General features: G+C 40.0%; 1 protein-coding gene across 1 annotated transcript in view; it reads right to left on the reverse strand.

Annotated features, from left to right (window-relative positions):
* Positions 1-6,536: 6,536 nt before the first annotated feature.
* Positions 6,537-24,682, reverse strand: part of COL4A3 (collagen type IV alpha 3 chain) — a 139,718-nt gene continuing 121,572 nt past the window's right edge. Inside the window, exons 38-52 of the mRNA XM_060106283.1 lie at positions 24,022-24,148; positions 22,683-22,763; positions 22,199-22,297; positions 21,877-21,924; positions 19,007-19,192; positions 18,377-18,507; positions 14,820-14,892; positions 12,805-12,876; positions 12,590-12,715; positions 11,628-11,726; positions 9,706-9,918; positions 8,898-9,075; positions 8,656-8,770; positions 7,243-7,415; positions 6,537-6,621 (exon numbers count right to left, since the gene is read on the reverse strand). Coding sequence (XP_059962266.1) covers positions 6,537-6,621; positions 7,243-7,415; positions 8,656-8,770; positions 8,898-9,075; positions 9,706-9,918; positions 11,628-11,726; positions 12,590-12,715; positions 12,805-12,876; positions 14,820-14,892; positions 18,377-18,507; positions 19,007-19,192; positions 21,877-21,924; positions 22,199-22,297; positions 22,683-22,763; positions 24,022-24,148 — 1,806 coding nt within the window. The remainder of the gene's footprint in view (positions 6,622-7,242; positions 7,416-8,655; positions 8,771-8,897; positions 9,076-9,705; positions 9,919-11,627; positions 11,727-12,589; positions 12,716-12,804; positions 12,877-14,819; positions 14,893-18,376; positions 18,508-19,006; positions 19,193-21,876; positions 21,925-22,198; positions 22,298-22,682; positions 22,764-24,021; positions 24,149-24,682) is intronic.

Consider the following 24,682-nt stretch of genomic DNA (forward strand, 5'->3'; position numbering starts at 1 on the left):
AATACTTTGTGTGCCTCGACGTTAACAAACAGCCAAAGATATACACACGAGTAGGTACTTCTCTAGAGTCTAAAGATACTCCAGAGATGTTACCATTCTTTAAACCCATTTAGGAAGTCCTCTGAGAATTTCGTTCTTGGGCCCCTTCTTAATAGTGACAACTCATCCTTTAAGAATAGATTGATTTTAGGAGTGATCAGCCATTACCAAGCCAAACTTTCGGGGAGAATTTAGAGACCAAGCTGAATAAGCCCACTATGACCAAAATCTTTAGAAGTAAGGGTCTTCCTGCTCCACTAGTGTTAATATCTTTCTTCATCTTAATTACTTGCAGTTTGGTTTTTACTCCTGTCCCTTAACCCCCAGGGAAATCGAATTCACTTTCAAATGAGGTTGTGATCCAATTAACAAATCCAAGTCTTCTCCCTTAATCTTGATAAACCATAATCTTCCTGCATCAGTTGATTCTGTTAAATTAAATTAGACAAGAGTGTAGTATCAATACATGAAAGCACCTACCAGTTACACCTAACTGGTAGTAAATTCTAAAAGAAAAAAAAAAAGCCTCTTTCTCTCCCTTACCTGGAAACTCTGCTCCTTTTTTAAAAAAAAATAAATTTAGTTATTTAATTTACTTATTATTTTTGGTTGCGTTGGGTCTTCATTGCTGTGCACGGGCTTTCTCTAGTTTTGGCGAGCAGGGGCTACTCTTCGTTGCGGTGCGTGGGCTTCTCATTGCAGTGGCTTCTCTTGTTGTGGAGCACGGGCTCTAGGTGCATGGGCTTCAGTAGTTGTGGCGTGTGGGCTTCAGTAGCTGTGGTGCTCGGACTTCAGTAGTTGTGGCTTGCAGGCTCTAGAGCGCAGGCTCTGCAGTTCTGGCACACGGGCTTAGTTGCTCCACGGCACGTGGGATCTTTCTGGACCAGGGCTCGAACCCATGTCCCCTGCATTGGCAGGCAGATTCTTAAAAGCACTGCGCCACCAGGGAAGCCCTGCTCCCTTGTTTTTTGTAATTAAGCTTCATGCTGGGTCTTCTGTCTCTTCCGTCATTAATGTGGGCATTCCTGTTTATGATTCAATCCATCATTGACTGTCTTTTCACCCACAATTGCCTCAAATCTTTTGTGGGAAAAGTGGTATTTAAATCTAAATAAAATTAACAGACCATTTTGTCTCATCCTGTTACACTAGTTCTAGCCATTTCTTCGTAAGTGTCCCATTGGAGCTTTGATTCCCAACAGGGTTTCCAACTCAAATTTTCTCCCTCTTCCTAATCCAGATAACTTCTGAATTTCCTTGTTCAGTTGATGGCAAGATATTCTTTCCAGTCACCAAGGTTCAAGATTCTGAAATCACCTTTCACTGTCCCCCATCCTTTACATTCTCCCACCTCGAGGCTAACTGTCCACTTTCTCTGTTATTTCTCTTCCCGCTATGACACCATTACCAATCATCTGGACTGTTACCCTTTTAACTGGCCTCCCCATTTCCAACATTTTTCTTTCTCTAACTATTCCTGGATATTGGATCCACAAAGAACCTATTTTTACAATTTGTGACAAAGACATCCCAAATTTGAAGCCCCAAATACAAAAAGAAATTGATGACTTATAGTTCTCCACAAATTCAAATGTCCGTACAGCAGTACAGTAATTTTTAAAAACACTTGAAACTGGGAGGATAGTATATGAAATATTGGATCTTCCATGTTACCATTTGTATGGTCATTTTACTCTTTGGCTCAAAATCTTCAGTGGGTCTCTAATGCCAACCAAAGATGTGCAAGTTCACCTTGGTGTTCTAAACCCTAATATGGCCCTCACCTCCTGCTATGCCACTTTATTTACCACTCCTTGTGTGTTTTTGTGTGTGTATATGATATATATGTATATATTCCATATATTCTTGACCATTAATTGTTATCTGAGATTGCTTTATGCTTTCCTAAGTACTTACTTTTATCTATGCTATTTCTGCCACCTAGAATGCCATCCTGCCTCTGATCACCTTCTGTTTCTTGAAATCCTAACTGCCCTTAAAGGACCACCTAAAATGTCCTCTCTCTTATGATTTCCTGAGGCCTCCAACTTTTGAACCACTGTTTGTTGACTCTTACAGTACTTGTCATATTCTGTTCAGTATTATAATTATCTATGTATTTGCCTTATTTTCCCTTACCAGATGATAAGTTCCATGTTTGAGATCAAGGTCTTTATCTCACTCATCTCTCTATCTTCATGGAGCAGCCATATTGAGCATGTTGTAGGTCTTGGGTTTAAAGTAATGAGATCTATTTCCCTGTTTGACTGATAAATTGGAATTAAAGATAATTCCAAAGCAATAGTTCTAAAAAGGTTTTGAGCAGTGTTAACATTTTTAGAAACACCATAGAGCCTCCAAAAACCTAGAGAGGGTCATATTTATCTGAATGTTTAAGTTGAGCCTGGTTATTCAAAATCAGTTACGTTTCCTCCTGTGTTTGGTTGTCTCTTAGTTTCCAGTAAGCAGAGCTGGGATTAGGGTGAGGTGAATTAGGCACTCTTAGTGTTCTGCAAGTGCCCTGTCAGTAAGTTGCAAAGAATCCCTTAGAGACTGATCAAGATTTTTCTTTTTGGGCTTCCCTGGTGGCGCAGTGGTTGAGAATCCGCCTGCCGATGCAGGGGACATGGGTTCGTGCCCCGGTCTGGGAAGATCCCACATGCCGCGGAGCAGCTGGGCCCGTGAGCCATGGCCGCTGAGCCTGCGCGTCCGGAGCCTGTGCTCCGCAATGGGAGAGGCCACAACAGTGAGAGGCCCGCGTACCACAAAAAAAAAAAAAGATTTTTCTTTTTAAACAGGCTTATAAGTAGAGAGAATGAACTCAAACACAGCACTCATTGTTCTACTTGTCAGCAGTAAAAATAAGTTCATTAAAATAGATGAGTATATTTTTTGACTCAAAATGTTTTCAAATTAGATTTTTTTGTCCCAATTATGAGAGTGTTTCTAAATATTTATTTGAGCAACAATTTTCTTGGCTTTCTTAGAATTATTACCCAGCATCACTATTCATTCATTCTGTTTTTTCCTTTGATTACATCTTTATTGTCATTTAACACGGCCCCAAAATTTCTTACCTATGAGAGTTAAGATTTTGTGTATTAAAGGCATTCATCTTTACCAATTTTCTACCTTTGAAATTTTATAAATATTTTTCCTTGAATAAGGAGTATTTGCATCATAAATGGGAAACATTTATCAAAATATATGACCCATAACTTCTGTAATCTGTATGTTTTCCTATTGATTTGTAAAAACTTAAATATCTCAATAGGAAATGATAAAGATATGATTAGGCCTTTCACAGTAAAAAAAACCCCACAAAAAACCATGCATTAATTAAATATACTAAATTTAAAAACCCAGATACTAATTTAAAGTGATAAATATTCAGCCTCACTGGTAATGAGCAAAATGTAAATTAAAATGAGACAGGCAAAATTACAAAAGAATATCCAGTATTGATAAAATTATAAGGAGATGGGTGTTTTCATTACATTGTGTTGATGCAACTGGAAATTCTAGCAATGTTCCTGGAGAACATTTATATATATATGTATACATATATATATACATGTACATATATATATATACATATATATATATATATATACATATATACATATATATATGTGTATCTCTCTCTCTCTCTCTCTTTCTCTCAAAGGCCTAAGATTGCAAGTCCTTTGATTCTGCAGTTTTCCTCCTAGAGATTTATCCAGAGTAAATAATTGGACAAATGTAAGATAAAATGTGTATAATATGTCCATAATAAAACTAAAATAAATGTCCATCAATTCATTGATTTATGTAGGAAATCCATGTAAATAATGATTAGTTCTTATCTATTGATGTGAAAATATGTCCACAGTGTATTAAGTTTGATTAAAAAATTTAGTTTCAAGACAGCATGCTTTTTATTCCATTTTTGTTTAAAAATATATTTACAAGAAAAAAGTCTGGAAGGATAATACCTTAATTTTCTTGAGTGGGGGTGAGGGTTAGATCATGGCAATTTTTATATTCTTCTTCATAATTGCTGTTGTTTTTACAGTGAACATATACTGTTCTTACAATCCAAAAAAATTTGTTTACATTTTGAAAAAAATAAGACCAGATATAATTTTTTCAATTTTATTCTTAGACAATACAATAAAATAATATTTAAGCTGTAATTACAGAAGTATTAGTACATTACAACATTGTAATTTTGTCAAGATATAATATAAAATATTCAATATATTTTAAATATATTTCATCTGGTTATAGACTAAATATTAAATTAAATTTAGTAGCAGTAAGTTACATTGTATGCATAGAAAAATCTTTGTAAGTTAAATTAGCAATAAAATTCAAATTTAGAATTATTGTAATACTTTTATAAATAAGTTACTTAATAACGTTTATCTTGCAAAAAGACCTTTGAGAAATCCACTATTTCAGCACACTGTGAAATTCCAAAGTTGAAGCCCAAAATTTAAAAGAAACAAGTTATTTACATTTATCTACAAAGTTAAATCTTCATAACCTTATAAACTACTGATAGGTATCTGGAAAGGAATGCACATGAACTATGTTTTAATGCTCAGTCTTAGAAGTGGGACTGAGCAACTGTTAATATGGCTTCATTGGAATTTAAGGTTTTAGCATCACTTGTCTTCCTCAGAAGTTAAACACTGATAAGAGGGCAAGAAAAGATGGAGGCTTGGGGACAAGCAGAGGCCAGTCATTTGGCATTAGCACCAGTATAGGGCATTTACTTATTAGTAAAATTAGATGACCTTAAGGTCATTTGTGATTTTGGACTTTAAAGAGAGGCATGGATGGAGCAATAGTAGCCAGCTGTACCTGGTAACTGTCTGTAGAACTGTTTCTGAAGTGTTTGCCTAGAGCAGTTCTTCCCAATCAGAAATCACCTGGAGGGTTTGTTAAAACACAGATTTCTGGGCCTTACTCCCAGAGTTTCTGATTCTAAAGGTCTAGGGTGAGCCCTTGAATTTGCACTTATGGCAAGTACCCAGATACTGCTGATGCTGCTGCTCTAGAGATCACATTTTGAGAATTGCTGACCTACATAGGGTTTGTGGAGATCAGCTAGCCCTATGCCGTGATAGTACAATTAAGAGAGTAGGATATTTTTAGAGCAAAAGAAGTCTTAGTATAAGATGAGTCTAAAAAAAAATGAGTCTAAGTAAATAATCTAAGTAAAATGCACTTCTCAGTTTAAATGTAAAAATGGCTTGACAGTAGTCACATGAGCAGTGAAGGATGCCAATCATGGTCACAGTCTGTGCTGTCCTCTGGGGTCACATCTTCACTTACAGAGCAACTGAGGCTGAAGCAATAACCTGAATTTAAATATCAGCACCACCAACTCCACCTAGGTGGATCAGGAAGAATATTTGACATACAACTGCCAAATTATACAGTTTGTACATTAAGATTTTTACACAATGGACTCTTTCAATGGTTTGTAAGAATATATAATATCAAGAACATGTTTTTACAAAGGAAGAATTAGATAGTTAACAAGGGAATAAATCTCTGAACACCCAGTTTAAATGGAATATTTAGAGCAAAGGAAAAATATTCTGAGCCTGATTAGCTAACAAATGACTTAAGTTCTTCCGTGGATTGCTGAACTACTATTTTATAAGGTATGCACCAAGATTTATAGGGATAGGGATAAAGTGCACATCTAGGAAGTAGTGTCCTTGTTATTTGTGTGGATGTAATTAATTCACTAGGGTAAAAATTGTATCTATTTGAATATAAGCAAGCTATATTGCTGCAGTGAAATGAATTCAATGGACAAAAATATCTTTTAAAAAATGTAAACCAAAAAAAGACAGTATTTCCAAAGTTATTATGATTCCACTCAGAGCAACCCCCTTTTGGCCATAGTCTTGGGTATGTTTGAAAAAGCACTAGAAAAATCCATGAACCTCAGTTCAATTCGGTTCCCTTAGGCCTTAGGTTACTCACCAGGTTTGAAAGTCCAGTTTATTCATGATGGTCTAGTATTCCACTTGTCTCCATCCCCTTCCCTACCCAGGGTCTAAAGCTTTAGGAAGCGGGTGGTTGGGCAATCTAAAACAGATTTAGCCTCCCTGAGTCTCAAAGACTGGAATAGAAGGGGGGCAAATCCTGGGAATCCAGTAGACCAAATAGCTCTTAACTTGTAGCACCAAACTTTATACAGTCACCATTTACTTAGTGCACTGGATACAAATGGAATACAATTTCAGTGATATTTTGTGAAAAGCCTACTGCCTTGAGTTAGGGAACTTTGACACAGTACAGGTTTAGAGAGCAGTATCACAGAACTAACTTAAAAGAATGCTTTGTTGTGTGGGGAAACAAATAGAAACTTTGTACTAAGCCATCGTAGGGCGATATTGTTCAGTTAGAGAAAAATACTTAAATAACTGCATGTTCTTTATCATTACTTGGTTATTTAGGATGAAAAGTCACAGTTCTATTTTTTCTTTATTTCTTCAATGTCTCCTCTTCATGCACACCTGACAGCGACTTATTATCTTTTCTAACTCCCCAGCTTTCACAGTTGATGGAACAGGTTTCCTGAAATAAAAAACAAAACAAAACCAAAAAAAAAAAAGCCCACAAAAAGTTTCATCAATTTATAGATAAAAGGGAAATACTTCCTGGGTTCGAGTTTTATTAATGAATATTGTAGCTCATCTAAACTTTATTATAGGGAGGTATATTTCTGAAAAGGTATCTATGTCAGCATTTTAGTTGTATTTAGCAGCAACTTGCAGGTGCAAACCTACGGATCATTTTTTTCTGAAATAAAAACTACTCCTATCCTTTTAATACTCTGTATTACTCACAAGTCTTCCAATACAGTAAATTAAGATTAGCAGATCATTTAGTATTGATAGTTTCGTTCAGTAGTCTATAAATTCATATATAAATATTAAATACATTTAGTGATGAAAAAATCACATTTTTTTTGGTCTTTATTGGTACAGTAGCACAAACCATGGCTACTTGTTGACTCTAGACCACTTGTAAACTGGATTTTATTGGCTTAAACAGGCTAGACAGGATTTTATTGGCATGGGGAGATTTTTTTAGATGTGAGTACATCAACACACAGGGCATGAAAATCTAACATAGGCAACCTTTGAATAGTTATGCAATTGAGTCATCAGATTAAACTTGACTTTGAATAGTTACCTGAACATTCTCTTGGGGTCTAATGAAGCCAACCAGAAACTGTAGGAATTTGAATAGTAGTTGCATGTTCCTCTTCCATGACATTCTATAAATGGACTGGCTCGGAATTCTTCTAAGCAGGAGCCGGGGGATGCCAGTGCCTGCCCAGCGCCCTCTGAACCTGCACTTGTGAACTATCATAATAAAAGTATCCAAATAAGAATTCTTTGCATACTGCTCACATTTTCAATGCTCTAAAGTTTTCTTTTTTGTAATAGAAGACAGTAAGAAAAAACCCCAGAAAGGATGAATTAAACCTCTTGTGCTTCTTTACCCAAATTTACTAACACTCCAGCTACCTTCCAAGTTGAAGGATAGTCATCAAAAATAAAATAAAAGCTATTTATTTTGCCTGGAATGCTCTTTTCCCCAGGTCTGACTGGTTCTTTCTTGTCATTCAGGGGTCTGCTTAAATATAACCTCCAAAAAGATTTCCTTGACTTCATCCCTATCAGTCTCTCCCCTTATCTTGCCTTATTTCCTTCCTAGGACTGACTGTTCACCACCTGAACTCATTACTATTATTGTTATTTTGTCTTCTTGCTTCTATGTCTATCACTAGGATATAAGCTCCATGAGAGCAGGAACTTTGGTTCACTGCCAGTATCCTTAGTACCTAGAATGGTCAAGGCACATAGTAGGTGTTAAATAAATATTTGTTGAATTAATGATTGAATGAATGGACATCTGTGAGTAAAGAAGGGGGAATAGCATATCATAAATGATGTTACACAGAATATGAATGACCACTAGCCACGTTTGTGCAGGTATCAGAATCACAAATGTTAATCCCTAGATTTCTTCATTTAGTACTTACATCTCGGGAATTTTTCTTTAAAAGGCTGTTTCTTTTAGTTCCCATCTTCATAGGTACTTCAAAGGGTCACAGTATAAGGCACAAAGATTTTGGAGCAGACAGGCTCAGATTCAAATCCCAGTTTTACCACTTACTAGTTGTGAGACCCTGGGGAAATGTCTTTACTTCATTCTTACTTGTAAAACTGTAGATGATAGAAACTACCTTGCAGGGTTTTCAGAAGGCTTTTGGAGGATATATAAAACAGCTGCCACATTTTTTTAAAAAGGCATTCTATTACCAATATGGTAGCTACTCTTCACTTAAATGTCTTACTTAGAATTTGTGGGTAGTCTCTTTCTGAGAAGTCTATTTTTTTAAATGCTCCATTATTTACCAAAGAACAACTTACTTGAAGTAAAAAAAAGTATATTTGCAGATTTTCAAGCAAATATCCACAGCAGATTGTGCATATTGATGTCAAGCAAAATCATTCCTGGGGGCCACATCTCATCCAGCCCAATGTAAGATTCCACAGATTATCTTTACTATGAATTTACTGTTCCTTTTCTCCTTACCATGATGAAAGAAAATCCTTTCCAGAGAGAAATCCAGCCAGGAGGACATGAGGGGGTATCAGTAGTTTGGCTGTGAACAGCTATGGCAATTGCAGGACCTTCGCAGACAGTGCATCTGTAACACGAAACAAAGAAGATGGCGGCATCGCCACTTTCTGCACCATGACGTGCTGCCTTACATTCCATTACAAATGAAGTGATTCAACTGCTCCCATCACAAAACTAAGGGATTGGGATTTTACCTGCTAATATAAGGCTCCAGGGCCCGGCCAGTAATTGGAGCCATGTCCACGGGCATCAGAGCTGGTGTTGACAGCCAGTATGAATAATCATTTCGAGATGCGAAATTACATACATCATTGATATTGCAGAATAAGAATGGCATTGTAGTAAATCTTTGCAGGCAGCTGCCAAGAGTTCCTAATAAAACATCAGACTGGGTGTCACTTTCAGTAACTTCAAATTATTTTGATTATCATTACTAGATAGAGGCTAATTAAAACACAACCTATGGCAAAAACTGGAGAAAGACAACACAAAAGAGCTATTTACAAAATGTGTGATTGAAAAGTTTTAATACTGATAGAAATTAAAGATCCAATAGGGAAAGCAATCCTTCGTTCTTCCACCTTGAACGCTTCCCGTGGCCGTTTCTCATCAGTCTAGAATTTGAGGACTAGCAGAGGTTGCTTAGAAAAATGTCTGCTTCAAAGTATTCCCAGTTCTCCATATGTATATGCTAGCCAATAACCAGACAAAGCTTTAGAAAAGATGTTACTTTGAAGATTAAAAAGCAGACAGGGATTTTAGTGAAAAAGTCTTTGCGTTGCACAGGATGAACTAGATTGACATTCATGAGCCAGGCTCCTTCTAGAGCTTACATTCCGGAATGAATATTAGACAGGCCAACGTCTTATTTACTCTCTTTAAAAAGTGCTGTGAGATACTCAGGTTGTTTATACTTAACTTCAGAGGGAAGTACCCCATGCCATAAAAATGTAGAGTCTGCATGTGGAACAAAGTAGCTAGAAATGAGAACGAAGGCATTACCCAGGTCCTGTCCATGGGATTGTTCATTTCCTTGTACAAAGAGGAGAGAAAACCCACTATAGAGTGGTTCTGTCCCTTCTGGACAGGAGGGAACCGCCGTGGTCTGGCTGTGCCGGGTGAAGACAAAGCCCCTCATCATTGTCCTCCTTGCAGGTGGTCCAGTGTCTCCAGGTTTCCCCTTCAAGCCTGGCAGGCCATCGGATCCAGGCGGTCCTTTAAAAAGCACATTATACACATTGCAACACAAATGAAACCTCAAACTTGTTTTTCCAAAATACTAATTTAATGTTTATATATATTTATTAAGCCTCAAATTCAGAAAGGAGTCCGAAAGAATAATGGTTTATAAAATGGCCAAAGGGGCTTCCCTGGTGGCGCAGTGGTTGAGAGTCTGGCTGCCGATGCAAGGGACACGGGTTCGTGCCCCGGTCCGGGAAGATCCCATATGCTGCGGAGCGGCTGGGCCCATGAGTCATGGCCACTGAGCCTGTGCGTCTGGAGCCTGTGCTCCGCAACGGGAGAGGCCACAACAGTGAGGCCCGCATACCGCAAAAAAAAAAAAAAAAAGGCCAAAGAATATATATATATATATTTTTTCTTTTTGCGGTATGCGGGCCTCTCACTGCTGTGGCCCCTCCCGCCGCGGAGCACAGGCTCCGGACGCGCAGGCCCAGCGGCCATGGCTCACGGGCCCAGCCGCTCCGCGGCATACGGGATCCTCCCAGACCGGGGCACGAACCCGTATCCCCTGCATCGGCAGGCGGACTCCCAACCACTGCGCCACCAGGGAGGCCCCAAAGAATATTCTTAAATGCTGACTATTTTATTACGAATGCCTCTTACGATAGATATTTGTGTATATCTGATGATGAGTCTTTTGAGGTCAGGTTTTCATCTTTGCATTGCCCTGTGGTGCCTGACATCAAGATGAACTCTGTCTACTAGTGAATAATTCTCAGCACAGTTTGTGTTGTAGTAGCCTTGCTCTTGCTTTGGCTCCATTCTGTAACCCAGACTTGGTCAGTAAAGTTTTTAAATTTATGGGATTATTAATAAGAGTTTTATTTTTTACCATTTTGAAAAACACATTTTTAAGGAAAGTCGAATGATTAATAATGTTTTAAAGCACTCAGGACAATACTAAGTCATGAGTGATTATGCAGTTAATATTACAATTAATATTATTAGTTAGCATTATATTTAAAGACAAATCTCTAGTCTTTACAGTTGTATTCTAGTAGATCTGGGCCTATGTCAATGAATTTGAAATCACATTTAGAGTTTTCTCTTACTTTAACAAAGTCAGCAATCCTAAAAAATAAGATTTGGAGAGCTGAGTATTTTCTAGAAAGGTGCTTTTGAAACTTTTGCAGAAGGTAAGTTTTGACCCAGGCATATCAAATTGACACACATAAGTTTATGTTCAGACTAAAGTACTTAAAGAGGCCCCTTTTGGGGACACGCACGTGAGTTGTTGAGTTAGTATTCAAGAATGGCAAAGTTAAAAGACAGCTTTCCTAAATAGGGATACTAAATTGCTCTTCTATTCATATCAAGGTAATGTTTTTCCAACTATGTACTTAGGTGCTACTCTTACAAGTAGATATTATCAACTAAGTACACAGTATCCGCTTTTCTGAAAATAGAATTGGTGTTCCATTAGGCCTATGTGTCCTCAGGTTAAAAATCTGAAGTACATTTGCCCAGTTAACAGATAGGAAGAATGGTTTATTCCAGTAACTCTTGATTTTCTGTCTTCTTCCAAAAGAACATTTCGCCCCGGCTTTTAGTCTAATCTGCACAACACAAATTGAAAGATCTAGATCTAGATCTTATAGTCACAAATTTGAACAAGGCTCCTTTCCCTGTATATATATGGGTAATAGCTCTCCTTCAGTGAAGGAGAACAGCCAGCTGTTTACCTTGCTCTCCTTTACAACCTTTGTTGCCTTTTTCTCCAGTTGGTCCAGGGGTTCCTGGTAGTCCATCCTTGCCTGGTTTACCTCTTGGCCCACAGGGTCCTAGGCAAAAAAACCAACATTGTATTGAATGGATCATATAGAAAAAAAAGCAGGTTGGCCAACCATCCCAGTTTACCCAAGACTTCTACAGTTTCAGCAATAAAAGTCCTGCAAAGAGAACAGACTGGGCAAACTGGGACAGTTGGTCATCCAACATGTTACACCCTACTTCCCAGGGGGGGAAAAAAAAAACCCTGAAAAATGAACTAGGAGTACATGAAATACAGCAGTTTAAAATTGTGCTACCATTTTGATTTATGCTGCTCCAGAATTCACTATGCCCTCGTATTGATCAAAGTAATAAATCATATCTCTCTTATATCCCAGGTGATTCAGGCAAACGTAGAACACAACAATTCCATTCAGAAGTCTACTACAATATGCTAAGACTATAAAAAAGGGTTAGTTCAATTTCCATGAACCAATATTTTGAAAATATTTCATAATATTAAGCATACATTTGCATTTACTACTACTTCCAGGTACTGTACAAAGTGTTAGAAAAGTATAAATACCTGAAACTCAGGTTTATTTGGGCAATCATTTATAAATAGTCAGAACTCTAAGACTGACAGTTGTCAGAGAAGATAGATTTCATACTTTTACCTTAACCAAAAAAATCCTGAGTTTCCTAAAGTGTATTTGTTCAAGTTTATACTATACACAACAGTTTTCAATAGATTCAAAAGGAGTTTTATTTGCTGGTCAAGAGTAAAATGAGCTCAATGCTAAAGCTAATTATTAAAAACACTGTAATGTGTAACATTTTCTGTGAAGTTGTATCATTTGTTTCCAAAGCTCTTTACAGGTATTTTGGTTCAACTGCTTCCTAGTGATCCCAGTCAATGCTGCCAGTTCCACACCTGAGTTTCCCGGTGGCCCCGGGGGCCCAGGTTCTCCTTGCATCCCTGGTTCTCCAGCTGGGCCAGGTGGGCCTGGGCTTCCTGGAAGGGAGATGATCTTCACTGTGCCAGGGTCTCCACGTACACCTATTGACATGAACATATAAGAAGATGATGGCTTTCCTGATGAGTTACTGTTTCTTCATGGACAGCAATACTAAAGAAATAATATTTACCAGGTGGTCCTTTTGGCCCGATTCGTCCTGGAGGTCCACTTGGTCCCAGAAATCCTGAATTACCCTCCTCCCCTTAAAAAAAATAAAAAGGCAATGTGATTCCACATAGAACAACGGGTTTCCTAGCTCTTTAGGTTGATGGTCGACTCTAGATAATGGGAGTCATGACCAGAGGTTATGAGTTCTGTGACAATGGCTGCAACTTAGTTATATTCGTGTGGGTTGTGGAATTTTATTTGGACCCAGTTAGCCATGTTTAATGTCTATTAAAAACATATTCTAGAAGTAGGCATTAAGAGCTAGTATTTTCGCATTGAAGGGGAAGCATTCCTAAGAGTTCACTTTTTAAGTTCAGAAACCAATTCAATTTAATATTTAAGGTAAAATATGAAGTGACATTAAAACCGATTTTAGCACTTCCTAGTGAATTATATTGGTTGTCAATAGTTATCAACTTTCTCAGCTTATTACTCTAGCTTTACTAGTAGCCCAAAGTTAGTTATGTTAGGAACTCTCATGAGCTCATATAGAATATCTACTTTGATGTAAACTATCTAAGTGGTAAGATTTCTCTCCCAAACAGTCTTTGACATGAATGAAATGTTACCAAGAACCATCGATTTGGAGAAATATTCTCTTTTAAAAAATCTTGACAAAATGTAGACATTACATCTGATTACTTAGAAAGAACTTAATACTAAACATGATATTCATAGCAGAAATATAATAAAACAATTATATTACCCAAAGCTAACTGGCAACTACACTATAAATTATCCACTAGATATCAGAACTTGAGGATAGTGTTAACATTTGCTTACGTCTACCAGAAGAGGCCTAAGTATTTTTCCCTTTGGGGATTAAAAATTTCCAAATAAAGAAGTGCAAACTCATAGGTAGTGCCAGATGACAGATAGTCTTATTCTGGAATCTAAGAGACTAATTGAATGTGTTTCAGGGAACATGTTCCAAAGAACTGATTTTACGAATCTTCCCTCTATATACATGTAAATATTCCACCAGAATATTTCTGGTAGGGCCTTTCTGTAAGTTTTCAAGTCTTAGCTCCTCCTGTTCTGAGACTCGGGGCAGTGGCAGGTGCACACCTTTTCCCCAGGCTGTCTGACAGTATTCACCAACCCAGTCTCTAGGGAGACTCCTCAGAATCACTTGCTTTGATTTCTTCTTTGCTATTTTGCTCCTTGAAGAGCCAGTGGTTGAAAGCATTGAAAAGGCTCTCTTTAAACTCCAGCTTGTCCTCCCTCAGACCTGGAAAAGTTTGTCTTTCACAGAAACATGGTTTTGTTCACTTTGGTTGAAATTCTTGTGTAGCATCTATTTAGTCTACGATAATAGATTCCCTGCACACACAAAACAATACCAGTGGATTTAACCAGCTAAGACAACAAATCCAATATTCAAAATATCATTTGAGGTCATAGCACCCTTATGGAAGATTTGAGAATTATTTTCTGAAACCTGAAGTTTAAATTTATGTGTATGAACATTTTAAACTTAAAATCTCCAAATTACATGTCTTCTCTGATTAAAAACATAATACATGTGCCCCATAAAAAAACAAGTGCTTGAGTCTGCATATAAAAATTTACTTACCCTCCCCCATTATCAGCTTGGTGAATATTCTTTTCGATTTTCAGCTTCTTAAAATTATCACACATGCACAAAGTAAAATAAACCATTCAAAGCAATACTGTTGCTACTGACGTAGTTCCTTATCCCCCAGCCCGACACACATCAGTACTCTCAAAGGTAACCACTTTAAACTGTTTCTGTTTTGAGTTTTTCTATAGTTTCCATCCTTAAGGTATGGTTTAATTTTTAAGGCCCCTGGGGTTGTGTGCTGGTGGAGTCTTCCTTCTTCGTTCATACTGAGGTCCTATTTGTACCCCAACTGTCTGAGGTGACCATAGGGGTTCAGTAAACATCTGTGTACCCTAAAATATGAATCATGGTCATTGTCTTTGCATCCAAAGAGTAGTGCACAAAAACAGTACCTTTTATGCCTGGAAATCCATAGAATCCAGGATCACCTCTGACCCCTGGCAGACCTGGGGCACCTGGTGCTCCCTATATTTTAAGTAAGAAAGAGCAGAACCACAGACATATTTTTAAAATCACAATACTCAGTACAGTTTTTTTTTTAAAGCATATAGGATATATACTATGTTGGGTCAGAATGAGTTAAAGTTGTCAGACATCATTTTTACATTCCAATCCAGTATTTCACCTCCTGTAACTCCTGTGCCAACTACCTTACCTTACGACTATCATTTTCAATAAGAAAGAAGTAAAAACTACCCTTAAGCCCAAGAGCCAACATAACTTCTCATGTTAATGTATGTTGGTGTGAGTATTGGGTACAATTGGATATTCTGTATTCTAAAGTGAACTGCTCAGTATTTGAAGATCTTTCAGGAAGAATAGGTACCAGATTGCCAGGCTGAAAATTATAATTTGTATTTGTAATTCTTGCAAAGGCAACAGAGTTGCTGTTGAATTGTAGCACCCACCATCATTCTAACTAAGCCATCAGAGTTATAACTTACTCTGATCAGAGTGATAGAAGTAAAGGTTCCAGGGATGGGAGCATGGAGGGGTTGACAGGGGAGTTTTGACATGCACGTTTGGCAAAGATGCAGTGATCTGACTGGGCAGAGATGCTCCCTCCTTATGAGGCTCAGACTAATTGCTGTTGTGACCATGAGATGCTCAAGCAAGGCCATCGGAGGAGAGGGGAGGGAATAGGGCTTCTGAAAAGAGTTCTAGGGCTTCCCTGGTGGCGCAGTGGTTGAAAATCTGCCTGCCAATGCAGGGGACACGGGTTCGAGCCCTGGTCTGGGAAGATCCCACATGCCGCAGAGCAACTAAGCCCGTGTGCCACAGCTACTGAGCCTGCACGTCTGGAGCCTGTGCTCTGCAACAAGAGAAGGCTGCGACAGTGAAAGGCCCGCGCACCGCGATGAAGAGTGGCCCCCGCTCGCCACAATTAGAGAAAGCCCTCGCACAGAAACGAAGACCCAACAGAGCCAAAAATAAATAAATAAATTTATTTAAAAAAAAAAGAGTTCTATGTCACACTGTATATTGCATCTACTCTTATACTGTCCATATGAATGAGACAGAATGCTATTACTTGAAAACAATGAATTGAAGGTCATGAAAAATGCCAACAATAACAAAACTGGTCTTTCAGCCTGCTGTCTTTGGAGCTAGAAGATGAATGAAAGAACAATCCTACTTCTTAGATAAGGTGGTGTGAGGTTAAAAAAGGAGAGAGAGGGCTTCCCTGGTGGCACAGTGGTTGAGAGTCCGCCTGCCAATGCAGGCGACGCGGGTTCGTGCCCCGGTCCGGGAGAATCCCACATGTCGTGGAGGGGCTGGGCCCGTGAGCCATGGCTGCTGAGCCTGCGTGTCCGGAGCCTGTGCTCCGCAATGGGAGAGGCCACAGCAGTGAGAGGCCCGTGTACCGCAAAAAAAAAAAAAAAAAAAAGGAGAGAGAGAAAACAACCATGTGATCAAGGAGTCTCAGGCTTCTGAAGTCTGGCCTGTTCTCCAGAGGTAAAGATAACCACGGAGGAAGCTCTGGTGCCAGGCCCTGCCCGAGGGTGGAGAAGAAGCTGCTTCCTGAAAGGAGAGAGCAGTTAAGGGCAAGGAGTCAGTTCAGATATCCATCAGGAAGAATTTTCTTTCAAGCGCAAATGCAGAAGCCTAGACTAACCTTGGAGGCACAGGGGATTTAAGAGAGATCGCATTTCCAAACCAGACTTTCCACATCCCAGTGTCCTTGGAAGGACTTTCAGTGTGATCATAGGATTAGTGTTTGCCACTTTCAAAGAATCACGGAGAGCATGAGAAATACCTAAGACTGGAGTTGGGCAAACATCTCACTTAAAAAAAAGTTTTTAAAAGGTAGATTCTGGAAACCAAATACCAAGAGAGCTTAAGAGAGTGTAACATGTTTCCTGACAAGAAGCCCTGCCGAAGAACCTCATTACCCATCACAAGGAAGCACAGAACATCTATGACATAACTGATTTCCTCATTAGTTTCCAAGAATTTGATGTACACAGAGGGATTAGGTTTTTCAAATATGCTGTTAAGAGAAAGCTAGGGAAGGTGGCCATAGTGTTGAGTGAGATGCTGTAAATTGAGAGATCTTAATAGGCTTGAAACATGAGCCTGAAGGAACAAGATGATAACTAAGAAAGGTAAATGTGAAAGTTCTGCCCTTATGTCACAAGTACACAAATAGACAAGGCAAAAAGTAATGGAGAGGGCTTTCCTGGTGGCGCAGTGGTTAAGAATCCGCCTGCCAATGCAGGTGATGCAGGTTCCAGCCCTGGTCCAGGAAGATCCCACATGCCGTGGAGCAACTAAGCCCTTGAGCCACAGCAAGTGAGCCTGTGCCGTAGAGCACGCGAGCCACAACTACTGAGCCCACGTGCCACAACTACTGAAGCCAGCGTGCCTAGGGCCCGTGCTCCGCAGCAAGAGAAGCCACCACGAGAAGCCCGTGCACCGCAACGTAGAGTAGCCTCCACTCGCTGCAACTAGAGAAAGCCTGCGTGCAGCAAGGAAGACCCAACGCAGCCAAAAATAAAAATAAAAATAAAAGTAATGGAGAAAACTTAGTAGCAGTTCATGAGGAAAAGGCACAAGGTCTTTCGCTGACTCTAAGCTCAATGTGTGATGACTGTGTGGTACTGAGGCTGCCAAACAGCTCATGTGGAATTTTAGGTTGGATTATAAAACAGAATGTTCAGGATAGTGAGACTCTTCCATCCTCTAGCCACTCCGTGGGGTACTGAGTTCTTACTCCTGTAAGGTGTTTGTCCCAGGGGCTGCACGTTTAAGGTACTGACAAACTAAGATATATTCAGAATAGAGGCAGAGCTGATGACATCTTAAACTGAATTTGAGAAAAAAAAAACATGTATTTATTGGGAGAGAAAATGGCAGTATTTACAAATACTGGAAGGTATGTCATGGGGAGAAAATAAATAGACATTTGATGGCAAAGATAATTTTTTTTTTTTTTGCACGATACACGGGCCTCTCACTGTTGTGGCCTCTCCCGTTGTGGAGCACAGGCTCCGGATGCGTAGGCTCAGTGGCCATGGCTCACAGGCCCAGCCGCTCCGTGGCATGTGGGATCCTCCCGGACCGGGGCACGAACCCACGTCCCCTGCATCAGCAGGTGGACTCTCAACCGCTGCGCCACCAGGGAAGCCCGGCAAAGATAATTTTGAGAGCATATTAATAGAGAAAAATTATGTTGTCATCTAGAACTGTTCAGAGTCTAAACAAGAAAAGGTCGGGAATGACATAGAGAAGGGTCCCATATGGACCAAACTTTCAGAGGCCTCTTGGAGACCAAATCTGTCCAACTCTTAAGATTCTTTGATTCTTTGAACCTTGTGGACTCCATCTTTTTTGGGGTGCACTACACAGAAGCACCACAAGTGGGAACTTTTTGTTGCCTCCAGTTACATCTGATTCTGGCAATCGATTTAGAAGAATCTAAGACGTCAAAATAATTTTCCACACTTACCGGATGACCTGGTGGTCCCACGTCTCCTACAGTTCCAGACGGACCTCTTGGGCCAGGCTGGCCCATAAAACCCTTGTCTCCTTTTATGCCTTCTACAGGCCTCCCTTGAGATCCAGGGGGACCAGGCTCACCTGAATTCACAAAAAGCCTGTCAGTATTGCCGCTCGGGGGCCTCGCAGGTTCTGTCAGTTACCCTTTTGAATGAAGAGCAAACTCTGCACTTTATCGTTACACTGAACATACTTTGCCTCGTGGGGTGTGACAGGATTGTGAATGAGATAATGCCAGCCAAGTGCCTGGCACAAGGCAGGAACTGCTTCTCCCTGATGATGGTCTGTTAGAGCAGGGTCTATGTCTAACCCAGTACCTTATACAGAGTAGGAGCTCAATAAATATTGATGAATGGATGCATCTCTCTCTTCCAGGCTCATTAATTTGGTATGTACTAGTTTTTCAAACAGGTCCCTCTGCCTCAACACCAACAGCCTTACTGCACCCCATGTGAGGACAGGTGGGCATGGCAAGACAGAGAAGACCAGAGGGGAAAAGAAGTGAGATGGTCACGAGAAGACTGAAAGACATCAAATGTTACTTTCATTCTTTCATCTTATTTAGAAGTAGATCCTCTACCTGGGTTTCCTCTTCTGCCAGGTGGACCTCGATCTCCTTTTTGGCCAGGGATGATTGAACCAGGAAAGCCTGGTGGCCCTTGAGGTCCTGTCATGCCCATGGGCCCTCGAGGCCCAGCATCTCCCACTGGCCCTTTCCTGCCAGGGAGGCCCGGCAAGCCGGGGACTCCCCTGTCTCCTTTGGCTCCTGCAAAGAAAAACACCTGATAAGTTTCTGTAATGCCCCTATATTTGGTGTTATAGTTTGTGATTATCTCTAATAATGTAGACACTTTGATGAAAGGTGTTAAGCTCCACAAGATAATTTTTTTTAAGAGGCTGACAAAAGAGATACAGGTCTACAAGGACTGGGTCTAGACTAGACTCAGTCCTGACTCCAACTAGCTGTTTGATCCTGATAAATTCTCTTCACTGTTACAAGTCTCCGTTTTCTTATTTAAAAAATGAAGGTGATATCTGACTTAACTCAGTGTTTTAAATATCAAGTGAGAGAATACACAGATGGAAAAGCATGGTGTAAGCTTCAAAGTATTCTGTCCATGTAAGCCATAATCATTATTACCTGGTGATATCTAATTACAATGACATTATTCAATCACTGATAATTCAATAGAGCACTAAAAAGCTAAACATCGGGACTTCCCTGGTGGCGCAGTGGTTAAGAATCCGCCTGCCAACGCAGGGGACAAGGGTTCGAGCCCTGGTCCGGGAAGATCCCACATGCCGCGGAACAACTAATCCAGAGCCTGCAAGCCACAACTACTGAAGCTTGCGCGCCTAGAGCCCGTGCTCTGCAACAAGAGAAGTCACTGCATGAGAAGCCCATGCACCACAACGAAGAGTAGCCCCCGCTCGCTGCAATTAGGGAAAGCCCGCGTGCAGCAACAAAGACCCAAGCAGCCAAAAGTAAATAAATAAATACATACATACATTAAAAAAAAAAGCTAAACTTCATGGCTGGTTTGTGCATTTAAAGTGTTGCCCAGACAAACCCAGAAAAAGGAACGACAAAGTTGCCATCCCCATTCTGTCCTCTGGTTACTTCTCCTCCATAACACAAACATAGTCTGGAAGGGACAAGTGTGGTGAGAGGTTTGGATTTACCAAAGAAGACCTTGCAAAAGGTCACAACTTAATACTAATATTTTTCATCTCAGAGAACTTTCAAGAAATTGTGCTTTGATGTTCATAAATGGAAGATGTTGTATGAATTGAAAATAATCTCTCCCTCTTCTCTCCCATCTTTGTGTTATTCTAGAAGTGGTAAATGGCATGAAAATGGGAGACAGAGGGAAGGAAGAAGGACAAGTGAGGAGGAGGCTGGTGGCACAGGAAAGGGCTTGGGAAGTTATTTATTATGCAGGGAAGCCTTAGGGGGATGATGAAAATAAAACTGATGACTATTGAATATCTAGCCCTTTGTCTACCATGTTCTTTAGCTTTTTTATGCCTGCAATTTATACTGTTAAAAGAAAGTATTTAGATGATTTCAGCTCTCTTCAAGCTCTGAAATGCTGTAATTGTACAACAGGGTCTGGCAATGGTCTGAGGCACCAAGATGCTGTCTTGAGTTGTATATTCCACGTCCATGAAAATGCTTCCTTGTTTTACAATATGATTTCTTTTTAGGATTTGGGAGAATTAAAACTAATTAAAAGGATTCATACCTTCCAAGTATCAATGACCTCGTCTCCATATTTATTTATCCTAGAGGGACTGAGGTGCATAATCATTTACTTTCATAATTAGGCTATTTGTTGTTTTTAAAGGCTTTTTAATTTAAGATTTGATTGTTTGGTATCAAATTTTATTTCCAATTAAATGCTAAAGTGTCCTCATTACACATGGTTAAACTGTGAGCTTAGCCTAGGAAAATGAACAGAAACTCCCCTTTTGACCATAATTCTAAAACTAGGCTATGAAAAGCCTTTATGTTCACGAGGGAGGGAAGGGTCTGAGAGACGTGCGGACATTGAGCTCAACCAAAACGACTATCGCATCATCCAGAAACGGGAAAGAACGGCTCTTGTCTACTTTCACAGTTGAGCTGGTAGGTCAGAGCAGTTCTTGCCCTGTGGAGTTTCTCTGTAGCATCAGGCTACTCTTTGCTGGTTCTCTTGAGCATTAATAACCAGAGGCCGTCACTGGGCTTAGGCATCTTTGCTAATAAAATACTCCTACCTACAGGACCTATGGCTGAGAAGGGTCAATAAACGGTGCAAACAATCTAGTATTTCTTCTGGCAGGTTTCTATACAAAATGGAAAAAGTTAAAAGAAGCTGCTTATCTTATAAAACACTGGCATGAGAAATCCAGACTGGCAGTCTGTCAGACAAAAACTTGTATATTCTTTGAATGACATATTCAGTAAGTTGCCGTGTCTGAGATGCTGAGAGAGTTACTGGGAATCCCTGACTAAACAGTAACCTGAGCCACAAGCTGGCTCTGGGGGTTGGAATCAGACCTATGAAGATAACAAGGTGGGAAAGGATTAGTGTTATTACTGCATCTCAGAAGAGCAGGGAGAGGAAACTCCTTGAGAAGCTATCAATTCCACCTCCAACTTTTTAGGAGGTGATACATTTAAACCATGCTAATGACATGGAAGCAAATACAGAAGTCTTTTTCATGTTTAAAGACCTTCATGGAAGGAAATTCCAAAATTGGATCACAGTGCCTAGTTTGTTCATTTCGCGGTGATGGAAATAATGAAGCATTTTTACTTGAACACTAAGAATATACATATCCTATGTTACCACTGGGACTTCTTTAATTCAGTATGCTAAGTTTATTTTATCTATCAGGCATATTAAATTAGATTCTGTCCTTGAACATGTATATCACCAGGTTCAGGAAGGAAGAACTGCTCACCTTGAGGACCAGGTTTCCCTCTTGGGCCTGGAAGTGCTCCCAGCAAACCTGAAAGAGAAAATTTTGGCACTTTAATATTCTATACATACAGTTAATTTATATATACATATAAATATTTATAGGTATTTATATATAAATTGTGAAACTGACCAATGTATATAAAATTTATTCCACTTGGTCAATTTCACTTTGGTTACAGAAAGAATTCTCACATACCCAGTTCTGTCAGGGAAGAATTTCTAGAGCCATGAAGAATTACAGTGACACTAATTATTCTATGAAAAATAAAACTAGTGTATCCAAGATGATGAGCAAGCGGTACCTGTTTCTCCTTTTTCTCCAGCTGGACCAGGAATTCCATCACGTCCTTGATTACCTCTCTCACCCGCTGGTCCAGGATTTCCTGGGAATCCTGGAGGGCCTGGAAAAAAGAAGCCATTCAAAGAGAGGACCTACTTCCTATCAGTGGCCTAATGTGAACCCCAGATGTGTGGAATTCTGCAAAATGTGTTCATTTTTCAGAACTGTAGTTATATGAAGCTAAATTCACAGTGAAAACCATGGACAGGTTAGTGCTATCATGAGGATTTTTCACTTTGGAATGTGTAGGTCAGCTGATCTTTGAATTAGATCCGTATAAATACCTAACCTCACTTTTCTGCATTGTCGTCTGGAGACTGGGTAACTGGGAGCTACCTTCTAAGGAGCAGCCATGGGTCAGAGCTACCGGTAAACAGAGATTCCAGCCTCAGAAGAAAATATGCTTCCCTCACAAAAGGGAACTAGACAAAGTACAAAAATGGAACCTGGAGGGCCTTTTATTCCCGAAGAGCCAGGGAAACCTTTGATTCCTTTAGACCCCAAATCACCATCAGAACCGGGCTTTCCTATAAATGAAGAGAGAGGGGAAGGAAAAAAAGAAAACCAAAAGATAAATGCTTCCAGCAATGGCTGAAACAGTCAGTTCTTACAGTCAACTGTGTTCAAGCTGGCCTTCAAGGGGCACTCCTGCGACCAGTCACTTCAGGCTGTTATTTGCCCAGAGAAGCACAGAAGAGACATGACCAATCATTTTCAGAGGTGTGCATACCCCAGCCCCTTGGACCGCTCAATATCTGATTTATTACTTTAATTGGGAGTTAGCAGCAAAGCCATTGGACCTTTCCGTGTTTGAAAAGATAGTTTAAATATTGTCTTTAGGTAAGACCTGAAGCTGCAAACCAGTGGCTTAGCAGTTGTTTTTGATCAAAGTGAAAACTTCAACCCAAATAACAAACAAATAAGAAAGCAAGCCAATGTTTAAACTGGAAACAGCAACAACAAAACTCTCAGAACAACAGTGCTATGGGTTAAATTGGGTTGCTCCCAAATGCATATGATGAAGTCCTAACTCCCTAGTATTTCAGAATATCACTGTATTTGGAGGTAGGTCTTTATTGTCTTTTTTTTTCTTTCTTTCTTTTTGGCCATGCCACACGGCTTATGGGATCTTAGTTCTTTGATCAGGGATTGAACCCAGGCCCCCGGAGGAATCCTAACCACTGGACCACCAGGGAATTCCCAGGTAGGGTCTTTAAAGAAGCAATTAAGTTAACATGAGGTCACCAAGGCAGTACCTAACACAATATGACTGATATCCTTATAAGAAAAGATTGGGACACAGACACACAGAGGAAAGTCACCTGGAGAAGGTGGCCACCTACAAGCTAACGAGAGAGGCCTCAGAAGAAATCAACCCTGCCGACACCTGGATCTCAGACTCCCAGTCTCCAGAACTGGGAGAAAATTAATTTCTAAGTTAGCCAATCTGTGGTATTTGCTTTGGAAGCCCTGGAAAACTAATACAAATAAGAAGTTGGACAACAAGCTAACATTTCAGGTCTTTAGGCTGAATTTGTTGAGGCAGTGCCCCTGAAGTTTTGTTTACAGGAGGAGGTTTTTAGATTTCAGGTCACCAAACTCGACCGAAATGGGCTCCTTGTGATTCATTTGCTATTTCTTAGTGTCTTCGAATTTGAAGATCAGGTTTGAATAAAATCAATTGTAGTACAAAAGCCTAAACTGCTTTCCATTTACTATTCTAGGAGGCAAGGGCCATACCACACTCCTTGCTTGCAGCTTTCGGGTTGCAAACCCAGAGCTCACCTGGGTGGCCAGGGCTTCCGGGATTCCCAGGAACTCCCTCTGGTGCAGCAGGGCCTGGACGTCCAGGTGTGCCAGGTGGCCCTCTATCTCCTTTCTTTCCCATGTCACCTGGCAATCCTGGATCTCCCTTAAATTCAGTCAAACACCTTTAAAATTCTCATATAAGCAGGATACGTGATCAGAATTATGTATAAACTACGTTGGTTTGTATTTATGTATTTATTTATTTAGCAATTCATGATAAGTGTCTACTGTGTGCTACCACCCTGATAGCTGCTGGGGACAGGATGGCTACATAATTTGTGGGGTGCAGTGCAAAATGACAATGCAGCTCTTTTTTTTTTTTTTTTTTTCCTTGCTGTACGGGGGCCTCTCACTGTTGTGGCCTCTCCCGTTGCAGAGCACAGGCTCCAGATGCACAGGCTCAGCAGCCATGGCTCACGGGCCCAACCACTCCACGGCATGTGGGATCTTCCCGGACTGGGGCACGAACCCGTGTCCCCTGAATCGGCAGGCGGACTCTCAACCACTGCGCCACCAGGGAAGCCCGAAAATGCAGCTCTCTTTAAAAGAACTTTTAAAAAGTAATTGAAGACAGAAATGGCAGAGCATTAAACCAAACATGGAGTCCTTGTCAGCATGGGACCTCTGTGGCTACACG

This window comes from Mesoplodon densirostris, chromosome 8 (assembly GCF_025265405.1).
Source record: "Mesoplodon densirostris isolate mMesDen1 chromosome 8, mMesDen1 primary haplotype, whole genome shotgun sequence".
Classification (NCBI taxonomy): domain Eukaryota; kingdom Metazoa; phylum Chordata; class Mammalia; order Artiodactyla; family Ziphiidae; genus Mesoplodon; species Mesoplodon densirostris.